The 23,487-nt window shown below is 50.1% G+C and overlaps 1 protein-coding gene across 1 annotated transcript in view; it reads right to left on the minus strand.

Annotated features, from left to right (window-relative positions):
- Positions 1 to 11,905: 11,905 nt before the first annotated feature.
- Positions 11,906 to 23,487, minus strand: part of ANGPT4 (angiopoietin 4) — a 56,242-nt gene continuing 44,660 nt past the window's right edge. Inside the window, exons 7-9 of the mRNA XM_049869447.1 lie at positions 21,616 to 21,782; positions 15,908 to 16,038; positions 11,906 to 14,751 (exon numbers count right to left, since the gene is read on the minus strand). Of these exons, the coding sequence (XP_049725404.1) occupies positions 14,591 to 14,751; positions 15,908 to 16,038; positions 21,616 to 21,782 (459 nt within the window). The 3' untranslated portion in view covers positions 11,906 to 14,590. The remainder of the gene's footprint in view (positions 14,752 to 15,907; positions 16,039 to 21,615; positions 21,783 to 23,487) is intronic.

Here is a 23,487-nt window from a genome sequence, read left to right on the forward strand (position 1 = left end):
CTAACAACAACTACAACAATAGGCATACTAGTGTTAGAGCTAAAAGGGTACTTAGTAACCATTGAGCCCAACCCCTCATATACAGATGGGGAAACTGAGGCCCAGAGAGCAGACAGGACTTGACCCCTGGTTTCCGTAGGGAGGCAACATCGGGCAGAAGCTGCCCCAGCCTTTGAGGCCCTACCAGCCCCCAGCCTCTCATCTCCCAGGAGGCTGCTGTGCCAGCCTCTTCTGCCAGCTCCTCCTCCTCCAGGCATTGGTCCCCTCCAGAGGGTTGGCTTCTGGCCACCCACAGAGTACCCTCAGCTTCTGCCGCACTGAGCTCGGGCAGGGTCCCCACTGGGCCAGGCCAGCTGGCCAGGAGGTAGACAGAGCCCTCGCCCCCACAGGCAGAGCATAGCCCAAGGGTGCAGGAGCCAAAGCCGAATCTGAGACCTAGGGAGAGGGAGGGCCCTGGCTAGAACCCCAGCTCTACTAGTCACCAGCTGTGTGACCCTGGGCAAAATACGCTCCTTGGCTATGGAGAGCCAATGAGCTAATGCATGGTGGGAACTCCATACTGCACACCCCCAAGCTTTTCCTCCTCAGGGGCCTGGATTTCCCATCTGCTAAATGGTTATGTACCCTAGATGTGGTCTGGGGCACCTCACAGCTCCGGCAGCTGAGTGTTTTAAGAGTCTAGCTTCCTGGGTTCAAATTCAATCTCTGCTTCTTACTAGCTATGTGACCATGGATGAGTCACTTAATCCTCAGAGCCTGAGTTTCCTCACCTGCAAAATGGGGCTATCGATAATACCTACCATTACATGGGAGCCCTGGTGGTGCAGTGGTTAAAGAGCTTGCCTGCTAACCAAAGGGTCAGCGATTCGAATCCACCAGCCACTCCTTGGAAACCCTATGGGTCAGTTCTACTCTGTCCTATAAGGTTGCTATGAGTCGGAACTGACTCAAGAGCACCTAACAACAACAAAACACCCATTGCATGAGAGGTGCATGTTAGATACCTAGTAGAGTACCTCAAAAAATGTCAGCTAGTTTTTATTATCTTCATTCCGAGTGTGTGAGTTAGGTCGTACCTGTTGGAAGGCGCACTAGAACAGAGCCTCCCAGGGCTAAGGCAAGTTTGGTTTCTTCGGAGGCAAATGTTTGTGGACTGGGCCAGGCCTGCATGTATTTCCCTCAACCCTCTGTCCCTGCAGCCACATTGAGTCAGGTCCCTATTATCACAGTGCTTGTAAAGGTAGGAGTTCCTGGGTAGTGCAAATGGTTAACACACATGGTTGCTAACTGAAAGGTTAGAGGTTCAAGTCCACCCAGAGATGCCTCAGAAGAAAGGCCTGGTAATCTACATCTGAAAAATCAGTCACTGAAAACTCTGTGGAGCACAGTTCTACTCTGACACACATGAGGTCACCATGAGTCAGAGTCAACTCAACAACTGGTTGTAAACTATGACCCCAACGGCAGGTTTGGGGAAACACAAATATGCCTTTAGTTCTATTCCTTGTTCTGGCAACTCTCTCCTGTTTTCCTCTAGTGGGATGGCAATAGCTTGCGTAAATGTCTGGGGGTGAGAATGGGTGTCATAGACACAAACTGGGGTGGCCGTCACTACGAGGTCTCCCACTGGCCAGTTATGAATTATGCACCCTGTCCTCTGACCACAGCTGACTCGCTGGTGTTAGCAGATACCTGACTGCAGGCTGGGTAATCCAGAGTCTTGGGAAGAACAGCAAAAACTACCGAAAACTACACGTGCGGGAATGTATGTACGTAAGCATATGTGTGTATAAGTGTGTAGATGTGAGGGAGCCCTGATGGCGCAGTAGTTAAGCACTTGGCTGCTAACCACAAGGTCGGAGGTTCCAGCCCACCAGGCTCTCTGCAGCAGAAAGATGTGACAGTCTGCTTCCGTAAAGGTACAACCTTGGACACCCTACGGGGCAGTTCTACTGTCTCCTATAGGGTCACTATGAGTTGGAATCGACTTGACAGCAATGTGTTTGATTTGATGAATTTTATGTATGTATATTTTATGAATTTTATGACTTTTTTTTTGACTGGTCAACTTTCTATGAAATTTATTTTCATCATACTTTCACAAATATTCAGTTAACAATAGTGACCTCGAGTCCCATGGGGCTATAGGTTCTAAATACTGGACTTAAAATCAGAAGGTACAGGATTTGTTGTCAATATCATTTAATATTTATTAAATAGCAACCCACTGGCCAACACTGTCATTTACGTTTCTGCTCTTAAGGCACTTAAGTTCTGGAGTAGTCACAACAGACAGGATAGTCACACAACGCAGAAAACCAAGACAGCATTCACCTAGCTACAAGTATCCCTGGATTTGTTTACTAAATATGCCCAAGCCAATTTGGCAGAAAAGAAAATTGTGTGTTTTAAAATTCATTTTCCAATTATGCAGCATTCCTTGTACCGCAGAATACCCAGCGGTCCTACTTTACCAGCAGGCGCCAGTCCCACGAGCAAGCTGAAGCACAGTCAGGCTGCACAGCTCCCACCATGGTTGGAATGCAGAGACAAGTCCCAGCTCCAAAGCTGAACTAAAGATTTAAGCTTCCAAGAAGCCTGAGCCTTTTAAAACGACGGTTGATGCTTCAATTCACTGATTCTTTCTTAAAGTTCCTCTCTGCAAATTTTATGAAGAGTTAACATTCTAGAGTTGGAAGGAACTTGGCATAAGAGCACACAGACTTCATGTTTGTTAGAAAGTGACTGCACCAGGACTTGATCTCCAGCCCCAGACCAGTTCTGTTTTTACTACACCAAACTAGGCTGGGGAATATTTGGAAATGACACCAGCGTTGGTTCTTTAGGAACATGGGTTAGGTCTGGGTTGCCTAAGGGAAAATTCCAGGAGATCTTGAACAGAGTTCCAGGTACACTGGGAGCAAAAAAACCTAGCAAAGGAGAAATACAGGACACAACTTGGGTATAAGGAGACAAAGAACTAAATGGTAGGAAGGAGTGGGGGATAGGTTGGAGAGTAGTATAAAAGAAGCAGAAACAGGAACCCTGGGATGGCTGGGGTCAAGGGACTGGATGCCCTTAAGGCCAGTATGATACATCTCAAATAGTTTAGGAGTGCTGTGAGAAACATACTGTCCTAACTGGCTTTGCCACAGGGGGTTAACATTGGGAAATTCTTTCTCTGTGCTTTGGCTTTCCCCATTTTAAAGTAAAGATAATAATGTTTTGCCTTGACATTTTTCAAAGAGGACCCAGACAGTAACGCATGCCCCGGAGCAACACAGAGTCTTCAAAGAACACCAGATTTGAATACTAGCTTTGTAACACACTGGCTCTGTCCTAGGACACATCCCTAAATGTCCCCTAAACTCATTTTGAATCTCTATAAAAATAAGGGATTGGGGCCCCTGAATTAAGGTCTGTTCCACCTCTATGGTTTCCATATGTGAAGGGTTTTAAGCCTCCTAAAGGGAAGTTTTTGTACAAATGACTTTACGAGCCTCGTCATCCCAACCTTTCTCCCTGGCTGCTGTCCTCCTTAGCCCAAGCAAGAGAATCACTTAAAAAGGATTCTAAAATATAAGTAATGGGAAGAAGAGAAGGGAGGGCTTTAAATGGACTCTTTAGAGTAAAGCATATCAAGCCATTAATGCTGAATTTCATGAGTATATATGTGTGTATATATATGTGTATGCATATGTATATGCATCTATGTGACTCTATGCACATATATTCATATATATAATAAAACACATGGGGGGCACAATTACAGATACTTCTTAGATACAACCAAACACCTTGCAGGGTTGATTTTCTGAGTCTGAGGGATTGGGACCATAATCTCTTGGAATATCTTGGTCAATTGGCATAATATAGTTCATACAGTTATGTTCTATATTCTGTTTGGTGAGTAGTGCCTGGGGTCTTCATAGCTTGTGAGCGGCCATCTAAGATACAAGTATTGGTCTTTACTTATCTGGAGTGAAAGAGAAAGAAGGAAACCAGAGACTCAAGAAACTAGTCTACACGACAAATAGTCTACATGAACCATGGCCTCATCTACCCTGAGACCGGAAGAACTAGATGGTGCCCGGCTACCACTACTGACCATTCTAATTAGGGCCACAATAGACGGACAGAACATGTGGAACAAAAAATGTGGTAAACAGTTCAATGCAGAAAAATGTGGAACAGAACCTCAAATTCCTTAAAAAAACAACCAACTAACCAAACAAACAAAAACAGACTTGACTGAACTGGTTGAGACTAGAGGACTCCCTGAGACCAGTGCCCTGAGGTACTCTTCAAACCTTGAACCGAAACAACCCCTGAGGTCACCTTGTAGCTAAATAACAGATTGGCTCATTAAATAATTAATACCACGTGTAAGTACTGTGCTCCTTTAAACATCACCTATATGAGACCAAATGGGCAACATTACTTTAAAACAAAGATAAGACTGTAAGGGGGCAGGGAAACTAGATTAATGGAAATGGGACATCCATAACCAGAATAATGAGAATGTTCACACATTGTGAAGAATGTAACCAATGTCACTGAACAATTTGTGTAGAAATTCTTAAATGGGAACCTAAACTGCTGTGCAAACTTTCACAGAAAACACAGTAAAATATTATTTAAAAAGAGAGAAAGAGAATGAGAGAATGGAATCCAGACTTTCTGGAGCCATTGAGGCTAGAGGAACCCCCAAATCTATTGTCATGAGTTAATCTTTAAATTTTAAATCTCAAACCAAGACAATCCCCTGAAGTCTTCTTTGAACCAAAAAATAATTTCTATTAATTAGTAAAGTATGTCTGCCTTGAGCATTGTGCTCTTTTAAAGAATTATGTGAGATCAAATTGAAAGGTTGAATGGGACGCTTAGGGGGCAGTGAGTTTAAGATAATTGTTGTAGAATAATTTGGAAAAGGTAATGAGAATGGTAGCACAACTTGAAGAATGTAACCAATGTCACCGAGTTGTACATATAGAAATTGTTGAAATGGTTTATCTTTGGCTGCATATATTTTTACCAAAATAAAAAAATTATTTTTATTTTTTAAAGAGGAGTCTCAGGGAATTTGAAATTTGACTGGAGGCACACAGGCAGAGGGTGGTTGGAGATGAATCATTCCCAGGCAGTACACTAGACAGGAAGTCCACAGGCTCTGCACTGAGCTTGCCAGAGATACCCTTTCCAGTCATTCCCTGAGGAGTACTCATGCTAAGTGTTCATTCTTTCCCCATCCTGGGACTTCCTTCCCTTAAATCTACTGTTGGGCTTTTAGTCAGTTTCTGATGTTTATCACCCCAATCTCCTCAGTTGATATGGTAATTTGAGGGGCATAGCTTGGTGGGGTGTCGAGGGCAGACTGTGGGATGGAGCAAGGACCCTTTGTTCTGTGCAAGCAGCTGTGGGATGGGAGAAACAGCACTGGTCTTGGAGTCTGGCTCTCCATGACTTACTGGCTGTGTGACCTTGGGCAAGTCATTCAGCCTCTCTGTGTGATCAAGTGAGACAGAACCAAGAGGAACCTTAGTGAACATTAGGATGATCACCCTACCTCCCACTTTGCAGATGGGGAAACCGAGACCCAGAGAGGAAAAGGGCTTTAGTGAAGGGCACACAGCAGGTTTAGGGCAGACCCAGGAGAGTTTCTGGGTCCCCCAACTCCCAGTCCTGGGAGGGGGAGTTCCCACAGTGGGAAGCTCACCTCTATTAGCAGGGCCTATTTCTGGATGAACCTTGGGTCCCGAAGTACGTCAGAGCTCACAAAATCCTTTCCCATTCAAAGTGGCAGTTGGCCTTGGCAACGGTACCAACATCCCACTTGAGGGCTGAATAAACTGAGGCCCATAGAGGGACGGGGACTTGTCCAACGGTCACACTGCAAGTTCATGGCAAAGCTGGGGTCTGAGTCAGATCTGAGCAAAGGCTAGGCTCTTTGCTCTAATTTAGTGTTTCTCAGACTGGTATCTCAGGGTGTACTGGGGGGAGGTGTTAATGAGGTTTCCGTAAGAATTTAAAAACTGTGTGTGGGTGAGTGTAAAGCACATGTGTACAAAAGTGAACCGTAAGTACTTGTCCACTGTGGACCTTCTGCCTGATGGCAGGAACCACTTGGATGAATAGCATCCCCACATCTCCTGGGCCCTGGGGGCTGAAAGACTGGACTGGGGGAGGGGGAGGGGCCAGGCAGAGATGGAAGGTGCATCAGAGGTGGGAAGGCATCAGGTGAAGGAGGGGTTTAAGGGCAAGCATGGCCCCAGCTGCTGGCCTGAGGCTTCTTGTGAGACCTGGGCCTAGTGTGCAAGGGGGAGTGGCAGGGGGAAAAAAAAGGAGACAGTTGCTATGGTGAACCCTTCCCTTAGTGAGCCTACTGACTAAAGAGCATCTGAGACCACAGTCCTTGGGCTAGGCTGCCTGTGGGGAGTGGATGTTCTTGGGCAGCCAACCCTCCATTCCCACCATCCTTCTCCACACTCAGAGGTCCTGGGGCGAGTAGCCTAGAGGGGTCAGTCCAAAGACGGGTCCCTCTGATAGCACCTCCTTCTCCCTGAAAATCCCTTCCCTTCTCCCCAACTGTGTCTCTCTGTATATCTTTCCCCAAATGCTGGCAATTCTGATTAACGGTTGTTTTCTTCCTCAAGGTTAGGCGATACCAACAAAAATCATACATACGTATCATGTGGATTATTTGTGGTCATTTGTTCACCCTCATACCTGTGCCATACTGGGTTAATTATTACAGCTTTGTGTTGTGTTTTATAATACAAATGACACTGCGATGAGCGACCTTGCATATATATTGTGTGGAAGATCACTGGGCCAAAGGTAAAGGCATATGTAGTGTTGTTAGGTGCCCTCCAGTAGGTTCTGACTCATAGCGACCCTGTGTACAACAGAATGAAACACTGCCCAGTCCTGCCCCACGCTCACAATCATTGCCATGTTTGAGCCCGTTGTTGCAACCACTGTGTCAATCCATCTCATTGAGGGTCTTCCTCTTTTTCACTGACCCTCTACTTTAAAGTTTTTGGCAATTGCCAGATTCCTCCCAAAGACCTTTCTTTGTGTTCACATTATATTTGTATATTTATAAACTACCCTCTACATTATTATCTTGATCACTTTTGGTTACCTTTTAAGAACTTTTTATAATAATAATATATTATTTTATAATAATATACATAGAGAACCAAAGAAACCAAACCAGTTGCCGTCGATTTGACTCCGACTCCATGTGTGTAAGTCTAGAACTCTGCTGATCTTTCAAAAGTAAATAGCCAGACCTTTCTTCCAAGGAACCTCTGGTGAACCACCAACCTTTCAGTTGGAAGCCCAGGGCTTAACTCTTTATGCCACCCAGGGGCTCTAACACACGTAAAGCGCCCAAGGAAAGGTACAGCTTGATGAATTATCACAAACTAAATGTGTGTAACCCTTACTCAAGTCAAGCAACGAACATTCCTAGCACCCCAAAAGCTGCCCTAGCACCCCTCCTAATGAATACTCCCTTCCATTGTATGCATTTCCCACTATCCATATTCCTTTTGAAGTTTCCAGTTACAGGTGAATATGTTCTATATTCTTTGGCTTCTGGCACATTCAGAAACCAGGACCTGTTGCATGGATGCCATGTTTGTTAGACACTCCTTTATGTTTCTTTTGGTCGAGTGGTTCTCCAGCTAGGTTCCTGTAGGATCCTCTAGTCTTTTCCCAAATCAGAGGAAAATAATAAAGACATCGATGGGCTTCTCTCAGTTTAAGATTTGCTCACTTGTTTACTACCAAGTTTCAGCAGTGACAAATGACCAGGCAACAGGAAATAATGGGAAAATCCAGGAATGCCACAGGCTGTATTGAGAATAAGAGTGACCACCATTTATGGACAGGGGTCTGGTACAGACCTTTCACAAGCAGGTGATAGATTTTCTCTAAAGCTTCATAAACCCTCGGCATAATAGGTATCACCGTCCCTATTTCATTGGGAGGGAAAACTGAGAGGGGAAGTAACCTTCCCAAGGTCACACAGCTCACAGGCCAGTTGGGAGGATGGGAAAGACTGCAGGATCTGGGCTGCTGTGCTGGCTGTTTAGGCCACATCTGCTGTGCCCTCTCCTTTGTCTGGTGCCCAAGGCGCTGCCTGTACTAGTCCCTGCGGGGCTCTGGTGTCTTCCTCTTCCTGAACTCTTGGAAGCTTCCCCTTGGGCCAGCCCCTGGGCCTTTGCATGTGCTGGTTCCTCTGCCTGAAACCCTCCTTTCCTCTTCACCTTTCCCAGCTAAGTCAGTGCCCTGGCTCCAATAGCACCTTCTAGACCCCTTCTCATATTCATTGTGCTCTTTGTTATTTAACTTCTGTCTCCTCCCACCCACCCCAGACAGTGAACACCTTAGAGCAGGTGTCAGTTCTGCCTTGCTCCTGATGGTATCCCCAGCTCCTAGCACAGCTCTGGCACGTGGTAGGTACTCAATCAATTTTTGAGGGAAGAGACGATCTTATTTGAGTCTCAGCAACCCTGCGAAGCAAGCCGGCCTGGGCTGCTCACTCCCATTTTATGGAAGAGGAGGGAAGGAGTTGGTCCAGTTCCCCTGTGATTTGTGGACATAGCCCGGCTTGGCCACTGTGGTGCTGACATCCCTGCCCTGGACACCTGAATGTGCAGGGGTTGGGGAAGCTGAAGAAAGGGGCCTTAGCCAGCCAGAAGGGCTTCTGGGCTCCCGTAGCCCTTCCTTGCTCCCCAGATTAGAATCAAGTGTGGCCTTTTCTTGCCCACCCCTGCCCAGGGCCCAGTGTGGGAGGTCAAGGAGGTCAATGGGAAGAAAGTTAAGTCCTACTCAGAAGAGTTGGGGGTGGCAGGCCCTGTGGGCGAGTGACCTGGAACCAGCGCAGGAGAGTCAGGTTTGGGAGAAAGGAGTGCCTGGGGGCAGGGCTGGAAATAAGGCCCTGTCCCTTGCCCACAGGGCCCCATTTCACCCCCAGGAAGGTCCCATGGGGACAGTGGGCCTTCGTTTTCAAGTGTGAGCTTCAAGCAATTGGCCAGCTTGAACTCAACAAGTGTCTATCTCTGTATGTTTTTATTTTCCTTAACTTTGGTCATGAGGGAGCATAAGATCAAGATTAAAATACACTCTGAGGCAGATGGCTTAGATTCAAAGCCACCTTTGCAATCCTTTGCTGTGTGACTTTGGCCAAGTGACTTCACTTCTCTGGGGCTCAATTTCCCCACCTGTAAAAGGGAAGAATATTGATAGTATCTATCCCATACGGTCATGATGGGGCTTCCACAGATAATCCAAAGAAAATTCTGTCAGGAGGCTGCTGGGTCCTTCAGGCAAGAGATGGGACTGGGTGAGAGGGAAGGGGCTGAGGGGCTGGGCTGGTTACAAAATATTGGTGTTCTCAGGGCAGTCAGTTCCCTTCCTGCTAGCTGGAAAGGACACATTTAGGTGTAGCTGCTCTGTCCACAGAGAGGGAAGCTCTGGTCAAGGATGGCAGAACTGCCCACCACCCATGATCTGCTAGCTCCAGCCTTGCATGGGAGAGAAATAAACATCTGTCTCATTTAACCCACTGAGTTTGGGAGTCTTTTCGTTACAGCAGCTTAGCCTGTACCCCAACTCACTGTGTGACCTTAGGCAGGGCATTTCACCTCTCTGAGCTTCAGTTTGGATAGCTGTAAAAAGGGTAATAGAACCTACTTAGATTCAGTGAGACGGTGCATGTAAAGCTAGCACAGAGGAGGCACCCAGTCAATGCCTGTTATTCCCACTCAAGCCCCCCAGGCTGGCCCCCATGTAGGAGACACTCCTAACTCCCCTTTTGGTCCCAGGGCAGAGACCCTACTTTCTCTTCCTCTTTCTGACTCCTTCAATGACACCCACTCAGGGCAGTGGACACAACAAGCCCTTGACCCAGACTGATACAATAACAGGATCTGGATGACTTTCGAACAGAGGTGACCCCCACTCTGTCCCTTTCCCAGTCCTTGGCTGGCATTGGGGTGGGGCATTGTTCTCTGACACAGGTGCTCAGAGACTGGTAGGCAGGTGTATTTCTCACCACTGTCACCTTTGCTCACTGGGCTCCAGTCCCACTGGCTCCTTGTAGATCCTCAGATAAACCAACCTCATGGCCACCCCAGGGCCTTTGCACTCTCTCTTGGCTTTTAGGCCTTAATTTAACATCACTTCTTCAGAGAAGATTTCTTTGATCACTTTGCCTAAGTTGGACCCTCTGTAATTCTTATTGCTACCTCCTATTTGTTTTATTTGCAATATTTAGATTAATTTGTTAATTTGGTTTTTGCCACTCTCGCCCTCTAGCCTGTTAAGCTCTGTGAGTACAGGGCTGTGGGCGTGTGTGTGCCTTGTTCACTGCTCTGTCCGCATTACCAGCCAGGCCTTGGCCCAGCCAGGACCTCAATACACACTTGCTAAGTGAATGAATGAATGCCTGAGTGAATGAATAAGCACTATTATGTGGGAGGCCTGGATGTCCACCAGCACACTGAACCCTTGTGGCTTCCCTGTGAACCAGGGCCCAGTATTCCCATTTTGCAGATGAGGAAAGAGAGGCTTGGAGCGGTCCCACAGGGTAGAGCAGGAATGGGTCAGATGCTGAAGGCCATTAGACCTCCCTGCTCTAGGATGCAGCAGAACCTGAGCTACACGGTCTCACGTTAATCTGAGGCAAGAAAACCAGACTCCAGATCTCACTCTCTGAAAGGCTGCTCCATCAGAGATGCTGAAGTTGTCACGGTAATGCAGTTAGCTTTCTGAAGCACCTTTAACTGGAGAGATGAAGGCCTACACAGGCAATGAAGGGGAGAAAAACCTGGGAAAAGGGGTCAGATCTGCCAGCTATCCTGATGCTGACCACTTCTCCTTTTCGGGCCTGCCTTCTACCTTGCCCCCGGCCGCCTGTCTCTGGGGTACACACATGAGCTCCCTCCCCTGGTGTGGAAACTGCCTTTGCTGGGAACATTTTGCTACTCTGCAGAGGTCTTGGGAACAATGTGTTCTGCCCATCTGGCTCCAGTGGGAAGGACAAACGGATCTTCGGAAACCAGAAAGCTCCTTCAGCCCTGGATACGGATGGAGGGGCACCAGTCCAGAAATTCTGTGGCAGGGGTCGAGATGCCCCCAGAGAGCTCTGGACGAAGGAGGCAGCTCATAAATGTGAGAGTCCTGGGGTTGGCGATGCCTCTGCCACCTTGGATCCGACCCTTGAGTCCTGGGGCTGGCAATGCCTGTGCCACCTTGGATCAGACCCCTTCTCTCTTTGAGCCCCAGCTTTATCACCATGAAGGTGGCGGGCAGGCTAGTCTGATGCGGGGAGAGGTACGAGATTCTGCCCAGGAACCTGCAGGTACAGGCATCCCAGAAGCCAGTTCCTGAGAACCGTGGTCCCCAGGGGACACAGCCTGGGCCCAAGGCCACACCAGCCCTGCCCCCCCGCCCCTCCCAGGGCACTGCTGCTGCCTAGAGCTCTGTGGCTGGTCTTGGCTGTGCCATTGAGAGTCAGCATCACTGTCAGAAGGGCTTTTAGAGGTCAGCAGGTGCTTCCTCCTTACTGCACGGATGGGAAAACCGAGGCCCAGAGAGGGCCAGGGCTCTGCTCGAGGGGGGCAGAGACTGAGAACCAGGGTCTTGCATCTCCAGACAGGACAGAGCACAGCTCTGCCCTTGATAGTCTGGGGTAACCCGGAGGTGAGTGGAGTCTGGGGCCAGGCTTTGGGGGTAGGAAAGCTGGGAAAGGGGCAGGGATGGAGAGGAGGAGATGGGAGCCAGACAGATGGAAAGATGATACATTCTTGCCTGCCCAGCATCCCCATCTCCTGAAGACAGTGCCTCAGTTTCCCTACCGCCAGTCCACATGATTTGGGTGAGACTGGCCCCACTCCCTGGTTCCAGGCACAAACGCGTGACACAGGTCTGGTCAGTCAGAATCACAGTGATAAGTTCATGGATGGACATGGGGCCAGTCCTGGCTGGTGAGAATCCTGCCTTTGCTGGAACCATTGGGTCAGGGAGCTACATCTTAGGGGTGCTGAGCTGGGAGGAGGACATGAGCCGGGATGGCTGGAGCCATCTGGTCAGAAGAGAGCCTGACTGAGAACAAAGTTGACACAGTGGCTGGCAGGGCCAAGATGAGGAGACGGACAGCATTTGAGCCTCTGGATCTAACCGCACCTGAATCCATCCCTAGGCTTCCTGGTTATGTGAGTCAATCCATTCCTAGGACAGGGTTTCTGTCACTTGCACCTGAGGTCCTGGCATGGAGGAGGAAGGAAGGTAAGAAGGAAGCATGAATATTTAAAAAGAGGTGTCTGAGGGGAACCCAAATCAGCTTCTTGGCCTCTCTAGGAAACTGGGTTCAGGAAGAGCAAATGAGGTTTGGGCCGTCACCCCACCCAGAGGAGTTCTGTCCCTGGGCTCACAGCTTCACCTTCTTCTCTCCAGCCTACAACCCTGCAGTACAAAAAGAAATACTGCAGATACAAAAATAAAATGCATTTCCCTCCCCTAGGTCAGGAGTAGGGGCAGCATGTGCTGGGGGCGTTGCTCCTCACCCAGCCACCTCTCTGGGAGCTAATGTTTATTAGGCACCTGCTTCAGGTCAGGCTCTGTTAAGAAGTTTCTATACCTCATCTCATTTCCTCCTTGCCATAGCCCAGCGAGGAGGGACCATTATCGTCTCCATTTTACAGATGAGACAATTGAGGCTTTGACAATTGACGCAACCGTGGAGGCCGAGCCCCTGGCCTCCGTCCCAGAGCTGGAGCAGGCTTGTCTGACTCTGAAGCCCTGCCCGTGGCACTGCGCTGCACGGAGCAGACACTGACTAAAGGTCTCCTGGGCAAATGCTGTGCAAGGTGATTTGAGCTTTCTGGGCAGCAGCCTGCCCCTAAACACGTTCCCTGTCCTGCCTGAAATGCCACCTGTAGCCACCACACCCTTTGAGTCATGAGGGTGGAAAGTACTGTTTTCCTCAAAGTCCGCAGGTTTACTCAGGGGATTGACTGAGAGTTGGACTCAGAAGTTAAGGCACAGTGGGTGGGATGAAGGTGTCTCCTCTCCATTGACCCAGTCTCATCCAGGAGACCTTCTGAAGACAGAGGCTAGGCCTGAGTGCTGGCTAATGATGACAGGACTGTGGTGGCCCATCAGGGCTGAGGAGGGTGACATGGTGGTGGGAGGTGGGTGGTAGAGTGGCGGTGGCTCCTCTCTGACTAGGGCTTCTGAAAGAAGTTCTGAGGAGCCCTGGTCTCCCACACACAGGGTCTGTGGACCCCTAGACACAGCATTTGCTGTTGGATGAGGCAGGGAAGGGGGCGAGAAGTTCTAGCTTGGAGGCAGGAAGGATCTGGACCCTGGGATCATTGTCCTGCCCAAGGCAGGGTGGACAGTCCCCGGCTGAGCCTGGGTGAGCTGAGTTACAAGGAGTTCTGAGGGCAGCCCAGGGGCAGAGATCTGACTTCCTGGGGTGGAAGGAGCCTTGGAGGACATCGGCGCATAGCATAAACAGGGAAACTGAGTCTTAGACCTTGCCTCAGGGATGATGTGTGTCTGTTTTAACACAAAGGTTCTTTCCAGTTGTTTTCAGAGGCTATCACTGTGGCCCCTGTAGCCAGAAAGGGTGAGCATAGCTGGGGGTAGGGGATGGTGCCCTGGGGCTCCTCCTTATGACATGAGAGGACCAGCTTTTCCAAGAGCATCCACAGCCCCAAGAGATGCTCCAGGACCAGATTTTCAGATAAGTATGCTTGGGGAGAGTTGCCCGCTTAAGCCCCTTTGTGGACAGTTGCAATACTCATGACCCCACTAAAGGCTCTGAGAAGTCCCACAGCTAAAAATGCCTGTTCACTTTGGTTTAATGTGCTGTTTCCCTCTCTCACTTGACTACAGGTATTTTTAGGGGGAGCCTTAGTGCAGTGCCCTAGTCACCCCCTGTGGAACACTCTAGAACAGGCAGGGCTGGAGGAAGCCCTCTTGGATCTCTTGAAGCCCCTGAGACCAGGTCTGAGCTCCAGATGCTGGAACTTAAGGGGAAGTGTGGATTTGGGGGGAGGGATCCTGATTCCCACTGGGGATGAATGCAGCCTCTTCAGCCTTGAAAAGAAAGTTCAAGGACATCTCAAGGCTCGGAAAACTCACTGCAGACTTGGAGCGGGAGATGGGCTCCCCACTAACCCCAGGGACAGAATCTGGGCCTCCATCTGGGCAGCTTCCTGTCTGCAATATCCACCTGCCTGAAATTCCACCATTAGTCACACATCCATTCGAGGCACTGAGTTTAGTCTGTTCTGAGCTCACTCAGAGTGTTGTGACCCTCATGCTGGTGGGAGGCAGGAGGGATGAGGGGTGCTGCAGAGGTGGGCACCCCCAAATCCCCATCATTTCACAACTTGAGGAGAATGGGTGGCAAGTGACTCTTCTGGACTTCTGGGCAAGGAGGGCTGGCTCAGGAGGCCCAGGGTGTCCAGGACAAGACCCTGGTACTGTGTCCCGTGTTTGGGTCCAGTGGCCCAGTGGACACCAGTTCTGCTCCTCTTCTGCTGTCCAGCCTCCAGCGCGCTGCTCGCTAGATGCTTGAGGGCCGCACCATCATGCGCGTGGCTCGCAGTGAGTAGCTGGGACCCTGGAAGTAGTGCCAGCGGATGCCGTTGAGCTTGCGCATGTGGTTGTGGTCTGGGTAGTAGATGCCATTGAGATTGGAGAGGCCGCAGGCGTCAAACCACCACCCTGGTGGGAGGAGGAGGAAAGAGGTTTTGGGGAGTGGGGGGCCAGCCAATGGGGTGAAGGCAGCCCCTCCACCCCGAGAACAAGGACTCATCAGGGCTGTTGCCTCCTATGGGAAACCAGCTGGCTGGGGACAGGGCTGGAGTGGGAGTGGGTGCTGGGGTGGGGGAACTCCCAGATCCTCTGCTCAGCCCGGGACTGCCCAAGGGCAGCGCTGGGCTCCCGCTAGCCCCTCCAGGGCTCTCTGCCCCTTGTCACCTTCTCTCCACCCCTTTGCGTCCCCGCCTGCCTCCCTCCCTGTCCTTCTGCTTCCCCCTCTCCCTAGCACAGTCTCTACCGGACTCTCCCCACTGGCCTGATGGTCTTTGTCGCTCTCTGAGTCTCTCACACACTGAGTTAATCTCTCTCTCTGATAGTCTCTGTGCTTGTACCTGTCTCTCTCTGTGTCCCTCTCACACTGTGTCCATCTTTCTCTGATGGCCCTGTCTCTCTCTGTCTTGGGTCTCTGTCACCCCCTCTCACACATCATGTTTGTCTGTCTTCCTCTGGTCTGCTTTGCTCTCTCCATCTCTCCCCCGTCCTCTGTCCCATGCAGTTCTTTGTCTCCTCCTCTCTGTCAGTCTTGGTGTCTCTTTCTGTCTCCATTCATCCCTGTCTGTGTGTCTCAGGAGGTCTCCCCTATCTCCTTCCCAGTCTTTCTCTGTCTCTTGCTCATCCCCATCCCCCACTCTCTGACTTCTGCTCCCAACCCCCCTCCACACCTTCTGGGCCAGAGTTGGTAGTGGGCTGCCCCTCTGCCTCCCCTGCCCAGGTCTCCTCCATCCTGGTCCATGGCAGGTTAGGGATTCTTAGGCCAGGGGTGGGGCCCATCAGGCACTGTGCTTCCTAGGGTGCCCCCTGGGGCTCCACTCTCGGTGCCATTGGAGCCTGGCCCCTGAGGGAAACTGGTGGTATTAGTGTTAGGGGAAGGTGAGAACTCGGATCCTCCAGGACCTGGTGGGGGCAGGTACAGGTGGGCCAGCTGAGCTTTCGGGTGGACAAGGCTCTGGCCTGCACCCACCTCCAGACAGCATCTGGGAGCACAAGGGTCTAGGACGGGATGGAGGAGCCCAGCCAGGCGAGCCTGTGGGTGGGCAAGGCTCCACCCACTCTCACCCACCTCCAGAGAGCAACTGGGCGCACTTGCAGAGGCAGTTGTCGTTGTCCGCATCGTAGGTGCTGAAGTTGGTGCCCTGCAGGACCAGGCTGCTCTGGAGCCCTGCTGAACCACTGTACCCGCTCAGGGAAAGCCTGGGGGCCGCCCAGAGGAGGCAACGGGAGAGGGACAAGTCAGGTTAGGGCTGTGTCCCCAGGTGTTGAGGACAGGCCCTCACCAGGAGGCTTTCTGCCAAGCTGGGTCTCAGCACCAGTGGCTCTTTGAGGGTCTTGGGCTCTTTCCCCTCCTAGATCGGCCTCCCTGCCCCCCAGGTGCCTCCCAGAGACAAAGCACCTACTGTGTGCTGGGTCCCCTTACCTCCTTTATTCGTTTCTCTGTGTCTTGGAGAAGAGTGGGAATGATCATGATAATGACAATAATGAGGATAATGGTATTTTTTGAGTGTGCCAGGCATTGTTCTAAGCACTTTGCATGGGTTAACTCATTCTTGGTTAATCCTCCCTACGCCTTATCATTTCAACTTTACAGATGAAGAAACTGAGATCCCAAGAGCCAAAGGGATCTGCCTAAGGTATCAGAATGAAAGTGTCAGAGCTAGACTCTGGCCCAGAGTGGCCTGACATGGGAGCCTGTGTGCGTTTTGCTCCCAGCTGACCATCCTGTAAGGCACCTCACCAGCCCCGTCACACCTCCCCGCATCTGCCCACCTCCTCCAGGAAGCCTTCCCTGACCACACCAGTCTACATGGGTCTGTTGAACTGGGTGCCCCCAGCCCTGCCATGCTGACATCTGCAGATAGCTGGGGGAGCCAGGCTGAGAGGCCGTGGTGGGCAGGCCTGGGTCCATATGATAATTAAGGTCATGAATTCTGGAGTCCGAATGACTGGATTCAAACTACTAACTTGCTGTGTGACCACGGGCAGATTGCTTTACTTCTCCGAGCTTCAGTTTCTCTACCTGCTAAGGTGGTAGTAGTAGTAACAGTGATGACCTCGTGTGGTTACTGTGATTCGATGACTTCAGTGTGCGAAGCATGCAGAGCACTGCCCACACATGGTGAGTGCTTGACACATTTCAGTGCGTGTTGTTATTCACCCCTTGGCATGCAGCTGGCACCGGCTTCCGCTGAGCCTGGTTGGACAGAGCAGCGGGAGCTTGTGGGAGGGGATGGCTGCACTGGCAGCCAGCAGCCGAGGTGGAAAGCTGGTTTGGGAGCAGTTAGGAAGTTCCTCGTGGGCAGAGGTGAGTGGGCGCCAGCTGTGCCCAGGGCAGCTCTGGGAAACTGTGGTTCACCCAGCGCAGGACTTAGAGATGCCCTCGATGGGATCCAGATGGCATGAGGGCCTGCACATGGTGTGGCTCAGTCCCCACACCTCCGCCCATGGGCTCTGTCTGTCTGTGGAAAGGCAGGTGCACGGCCTCAGGGACTAAAAGCCCTGACTGTGCCCTTTGGCATGCCACCCTAGACTTGGGTGACTGGTGTTACAACCACCACTGCAAAGTAGCACACCTGGCCAGGGGCTCCCTGAGTGGTGACAGGCAGACTGGCCCACTCACTCATATGGCCCGGCTCCTCCTTTTGGCCATTTGAGTGCTTCCTCTTGAAGGCTCAGTTGAAGTCAGTTCAAGGCCAGGCTCAGGGCTCAGGCTGAGGTTTAGAGTCATGGTCAACTGGGGATAGTGGAATAAGATCTGGACAAAACTGACCAGCCTGTGGGTTCGCTCCAGCTGCACTGGCCCCTCTACTGTTCCCAAGTCCTCAGCTCATGCTCTGCCTCTCTCCCCTCCCTTCTGGGAGCCAGAATGGAAATTTGTGACTTCTGAAGGATACCCAATTCACTGACCAGGAAACCCCCACTTGACTCTATTTCAGATGTATTTTGCCATGTTATAGGTAAGGCCTGAGGAACCCCAAACCCATGAGTCTCTTGGGGTCCCTGAGCTAGACACACAAGCTGTGTTTCCCACACATTTGTGGATCTACGTATGAGTCTGTGTGTCTGTATTTGAGTATTTGGACAGGAGTCCTTGTGCCTGAGTGTGTCTGTGGTTGTATTGAGTTTGTGCTGAAAGACATACTATGGTCTGAGCATGTGCTCTGGAATCTACTTTTGTGCCTGGATTGTGTGTATGTGTGTATGTAGGTGTGTGTTCACTTCTGTGTGGCACGCTTGCACACGTGTCTGGGTGTTTGGTATGTGCTTGTTTGTACAGCTATGCACTTGTGTGTCTATGTGCTCTGTAGCCCTGTGGCCCATGCACGTGTGCATTCGTATCTGTGTGCGCCCCCGTGTGTGTCTGTGTGTGCTGCATGCGTAGTTGGGTCTGGGTGGCTGGCACCGCTGGGAGGCATGTGCACAGTGTCTCTGTGTGCCTGTGTCCTGTCTGTGCCTCCCTCCACCCCTCCCTGGTGGTCACTTCCTCTATAGGCTTCTGCGTGCCCCCAGCCTGGCTCCAGAAGGCCCCATTACTGCATCTGAAAATAAGGGAACCCCTCCACCCTGGCTCCCATTCCCCAGCTGCTGACTGCCCACACTGCCCTGCCTTTGGGCCTCCTGGGGATCCTCCCTAGCCAGTTCACTCCGTGGGGTGGGGGCAGAGTGGCCAGCATCTGTTCTACCACTCTACCCCTGACCCTCCTCTGGCAGTTTGCAGGTCCCCCTGCAGTTCCCACCACCTCCAACCTCAGCCTCCCAGGCTTTTCCTGACTCAGGAGGTCTCTGCTTATGGTCCCAGCATCGCTTGTGGGCCTCACTCACGTCTGGGGCATCTGTGGCTCAGCTGGATGCCAACTCTCTTTTTTTCAGAATGTGCCCTCTGCCTGGATTGCCCATCCTAGCCTCTCATTGCCTGGAGAATGCCCACCCATGGCAGGGATCACCTCCTCCAGGGAGCCCCCCTGATTGCATAAGCATCCTCTGGCTCTGGTGCTCTGCGTGCTTCCCCTTAGGCACCTCCAGCCTCACTGTGGGCACGGGATTGCCTTGTGGGCAGACTCATCCCTAGACACACACCACACTGGACTGTAGACAACTTTGGGGGTTGGCGCAGGGCTGATTCTTCCCCAGAGGTCAGCACCAACCCATACCTGGCACAGGACAAATGCTCGGAATACCATTACTATGATTTAGGGCTTTGCAGAAGGTCTTTTGAGGCCTGGGCATCATAGACTGGAGCTGTGGACAGGAAATCCTCCACAGCTCAGACAAAAAGCCAAAAGCAAAGCATCAAATTTCTGTATGACAACATGGAGAGGGGTTCCAAAGTTAACACACCTACGTGTTTGTATAAGGAGCCCGGGTGGCACAGTGGTCAAGCGCTCGGTTGCGAACCGAAAGGTCAGCGGTTTGAACCCACCAGCTGCTCCTCAGGAGAAAGACGTGACAGTCTGCTTCTGTAAAGGTTACAGCCTTGGAAACCCTATGGGGTGGCTCTACCCTGTCCTATAGAATTGCTATAAGTCAGAATTGACTTGATGGCAGTGAATTCTTTTTTTTTTTTTTTTTGTGGGTTTGTATACATGGACATAAATGCCATATATATGCAGAAATATTATATTTTTGTCTTTGAATAGATAATGTCTGTATATCTCCAGCATTTATTTAACACTTACTATGTGCTCTCTGCCTTACTACAGATTATCTCACTTATGACATAGATACTACGTTTTACAGCTAAGGAAACTGAGGCACACAGAGGTTAAGTAACTTGTCTAAGGTCACGAAGCCAACAAGTGGTGGAGTTAGAATTTATAAGCCGGCAGTCTGACTCTAGGGATTGTGCTCCTTAGTTCAATGAGATATTTTTTTTTTTTGCCTAAGAAAAACTGCAGATCCTGGTCTTGGGGTCATGAACGTTGCTGCCCAAGAATTGGCTTAGGGAGATTAGGCTTAACTGCTACATGTGTAGGGAAGACTTGGAAGGTTCCTTTAGCTTCCTCTTATGTGCTTACCATGCACCATGGGAATAGCAGTGAACAAGACAGGCCTGGCTCCCACTTACAGAGAGCAGTCCAGCTAAGGGTATGGGGGGCTTCCTTGGGGATGGCAATCATAACTTATTTGCTGAGTGTTTACTACATGCCAGTCCCTGTGTATATATGTACACTATCTCACTCAAGCATCACTACACCCTGAAAAAAGTAGGCCTGTCTAGGACAACCATTTTATAGATAAGAAGGTGGAGAGACTTGCTCAAGGTCACCCAGGGAGGTAGGGATCAGGGATTAAACCTAGGCTTTGGTGGTCAGTGGCTTAAAAAAGTGTTTACTCACTGGATGGCTGTGAGCAGAAGGGGCATCCAGCTCAGCCCTGCCTTACATAGATGCAGGGATGTTTTATTCACCTTCGGCCTTGCGTTTAAGGGGAACATTATAGATTGGGGTGGGTTCTATAAGGAGGGGTGTCAGAACCACACAGCGGAAGGAAGCAGGGGCATTTAATAAGAGTAGGGGGTGGGAGCACATCACCAAGAAGCCCCCAGAAGTGGAATTAGGCATAAAGTGCAGGGTTCAGAGAGTCATTCAGAGATTCCTGAGGAGGAAGTAGCCTCCCCATCAGTGGGGGCAGTCCAGCAAGGCTAGGTGATCGCTGGACTGCGGGGAGGATCCTAGCATCATATGAAGAACCAGATGACATAGGAGGTCCTTTGGGCCCCATGAGTGTGAGTCTATGAGTTCCATGACTCACACTCCATTCTGGTTCAAAGATGGCTAGGCCAGGCTTATCTTCAAGATCCTTGAGTTTCTCAGAGAAGCAGCATCATATAGTGGAAAGGCCATGGGCTTTGGCAGCAGGGAGACCTGAGTTCAAATCCAGGCTCTACCTAAGTTGTAAGGGGGATTTAAGCTCTGAAGCCTCAGTTTCCACGTTATTAAAGTAGATACAGTAATGCCTTGGGAGACTTAAATGGAGTGCCATATTTTTAGACAAATAGCCAGACCTTCTATGTTTTTTTGCCAACTGCACCGTCCCCCTGTGAGGTATTTTCCTAAGCGCCGCTATGGCAATTTTTTAATATGCACTGCTATAAAAATATTAGCATAGCATGTTTATGAAAATATGTCATGGGGAGGGCATGGTTGGCAAACAAACATAGAAGGCACGCGTTATTTGTGTAAAAATATGGTAATATGCCTAGAACACAGTAGGTGCTCAATAAATGCCCATTCCTTTTTCTAAACACACAGGCTGAGGAAGGGTTAAGAAACCTCGATGAGTTTACAATATCCTCACATTTAAGTCCATCCTGCTTGTTGAAGAGAAGCTAGAACCTTGGTTTGCCCAAGGTCACAAAGAGAGCTGGGGCAGAGCCAGGAGGAGCCCAGGTCTCCCAACACCCAGCCCAAAGACCTTTCTGCTTCACTCCAGGGAATAGGTCAGGCTGGGCAAGTCACCTCCCTCTTCTGGGCATCTGTAAAAGGACTGCCTTGGGGTGACTGACCTTGGAAGGCCCCTTCCCACTCCCAGGATGGCGCCATCAGTGACTTTCTCTCCACCCCACCCAGCGGCTAGGAGGTGCTGAGTGCTAACCAGCCGCCTCCAGGTCCCGTGACGTGCGCCCAAATGGGGGACAGATGGTAGGAATGGGAGACGCCCAGGGACTGACCCTTGGTGCAGACCACGTGCTGCTAGCCCAGGAACCTCAGCCTGCCCGCCAACCCACCTGGCAGCCCGCCTGTGACCTCCTCCTAGTCTGGGCCCTGAGCCCACCTGTACAGCTGCCCCTCGCTGCCCAGCTGAAAATTCTCATACTGGGCATAGGCCTCGTTGCCTTCCCAGTCTTGTAGCTCCACGCGCAGAGAGTAGTCCGCCCCGCTGGTGAGCTGGTGCACCACCTCATTGCCCAGCCAGTGCTCTCCGGCTGGGTCGCCGAAGCCCTGCAGGGAGGGGAAAGTAGGGGTGGGCTGAGGTCTAGGGAGGGAGGCTACACCCCTGGCTGCGGAGCTGGGCTGGGCCAGACTCTGGAACCATTTGTCCAAAACCACTTTGCCTAATGATCAAGTTCATAAGTACAATGTGGGCAGGCCTGGGGGTGGGAACTCCCCTACTCCTAGAGGAAAAAGACTAAGGCTTTTGTAAATGTAAAGCCTGTTAAAAATAATTGAAATCACATTTCTATAAAGTTCAAGAACAGGCAACACTAATCTATGGTGTTAGAAGTTGGAATAGTGACTATCTTTGGGGGGGTATTGAGTGGGAGGGGCCCCAAGGGAAGCACAGGGTGCTGGAAGGGCTGTGTGTCTACATCTCGAAGGTGGTCACGGGGTGAACACATATGTACAAATCCACTGAACTGTACACTTAGGAGTTGTACTCTTAACTGTACGTATGTTAAGCCTCAAAAAAAAATTGAATTGAAAAAAATTTAGATCATCTACATAAATGGTAGAGAAAACTTTATTCAATGTCAAGGGAGTCATTTAAAAATTTCATCAACATAGAAATGAAAAGCTAAGAATGCTGTATCAGTAGGAGACACCACTGTCCCAGGGTGACGAGAAACCAAACCAAACCAAACCAAACCAAACAAAAAAACACTGCTGTTGAGTTGATTCGAGCTCATAGCGACACTATAGGACATAGAACTGCCCCATAGCGTTTCTAAGGCTGTAAATCTTTACCCAGGCAGACTGCCACATCTTTCTCCCATGGAGTGGTTGGTGGGTTCGAACCACTGACCTTTTGGTTAGCAGTTGAGCCCTTGAACCCTGCACCACAGGGCTCCATAAAAAACCAGAAACAAACAAACAAACAAAAAAAACCCACTGCCATTGAGTTGATCCCGACTCATAAAAGCCCTACAGAACAGAGTAGAACTGCCCCACAGGGTTTCCAAGGAGCGGCTCGTGGATTCAAACTGCTAACCTTTTGGTTAGTTGCCTGAGTTCTTAACCACTGTGCCACCAGTGCGCCAAGAAACCAATAATAAAAAAAAAAGAAACCAATACCTTGGGCTAAAACAGAGATTCAGCACCAAGGACAGGGCACACCTAAGCCCCACTCCCCATTTCAGTCATGCTGTGCGGCTGATGAGTTTAATGGCCAACGTTCAGCACTCTTCGGAAGTCTTTCTGTATCTGAGCATCCTCTTTCTTTTTGCCATTTTAATGATTGTTTAAAACCCAGTTGGTTCAAGAACACTCATAGCTTAATTTGGTATTTTTTTTTTCCTGTATGTATTTTTATCAAATAAACAAGTAATAGGGTAATACACAAATAATAATACAGTTATGTTTCCTTGTGGACATCTTTTTCTATTTCTTTTGCTTTTGAAAACTTTAAAGGCTTTTAAGTCGGCTTGCCAAAAAATTCTTTATTCGAACTGTAAAAAAATTGAGGAGGCGGGGCCAAGATGGCAGAGTAGTCAGACATTTCCTGTGGTCCCTCTTACAACAAAGACTCGAAAAAAAAAAGTGAATAGATTATATATGACAATCTAGGAGCCCTGAACATCAAAGGCAAAGTTGAGGAATCAGACTGCGTGGCACTCAGGACACGCTTTCCACATTGGGAGAGACAGCATCAGAGAGTCTACCCACACCTCCAGAACCACTGAAAAATGGTGTTCAATTAGCTAACCTA

This window comes from Elephas maximus, chromosome 25, assembly GCF_024166365.1.
Source record: "Elephas maximus indicus isolate mEleMax1 chromosome 25, mEleMax1 primary haplotype, whole genome shotgun sequence".
NCBI lineage: Eukaryota > Metazoa > Chordata > Mammalia > Proboscidea > Elephantidae > Elephas > Elephas maximus.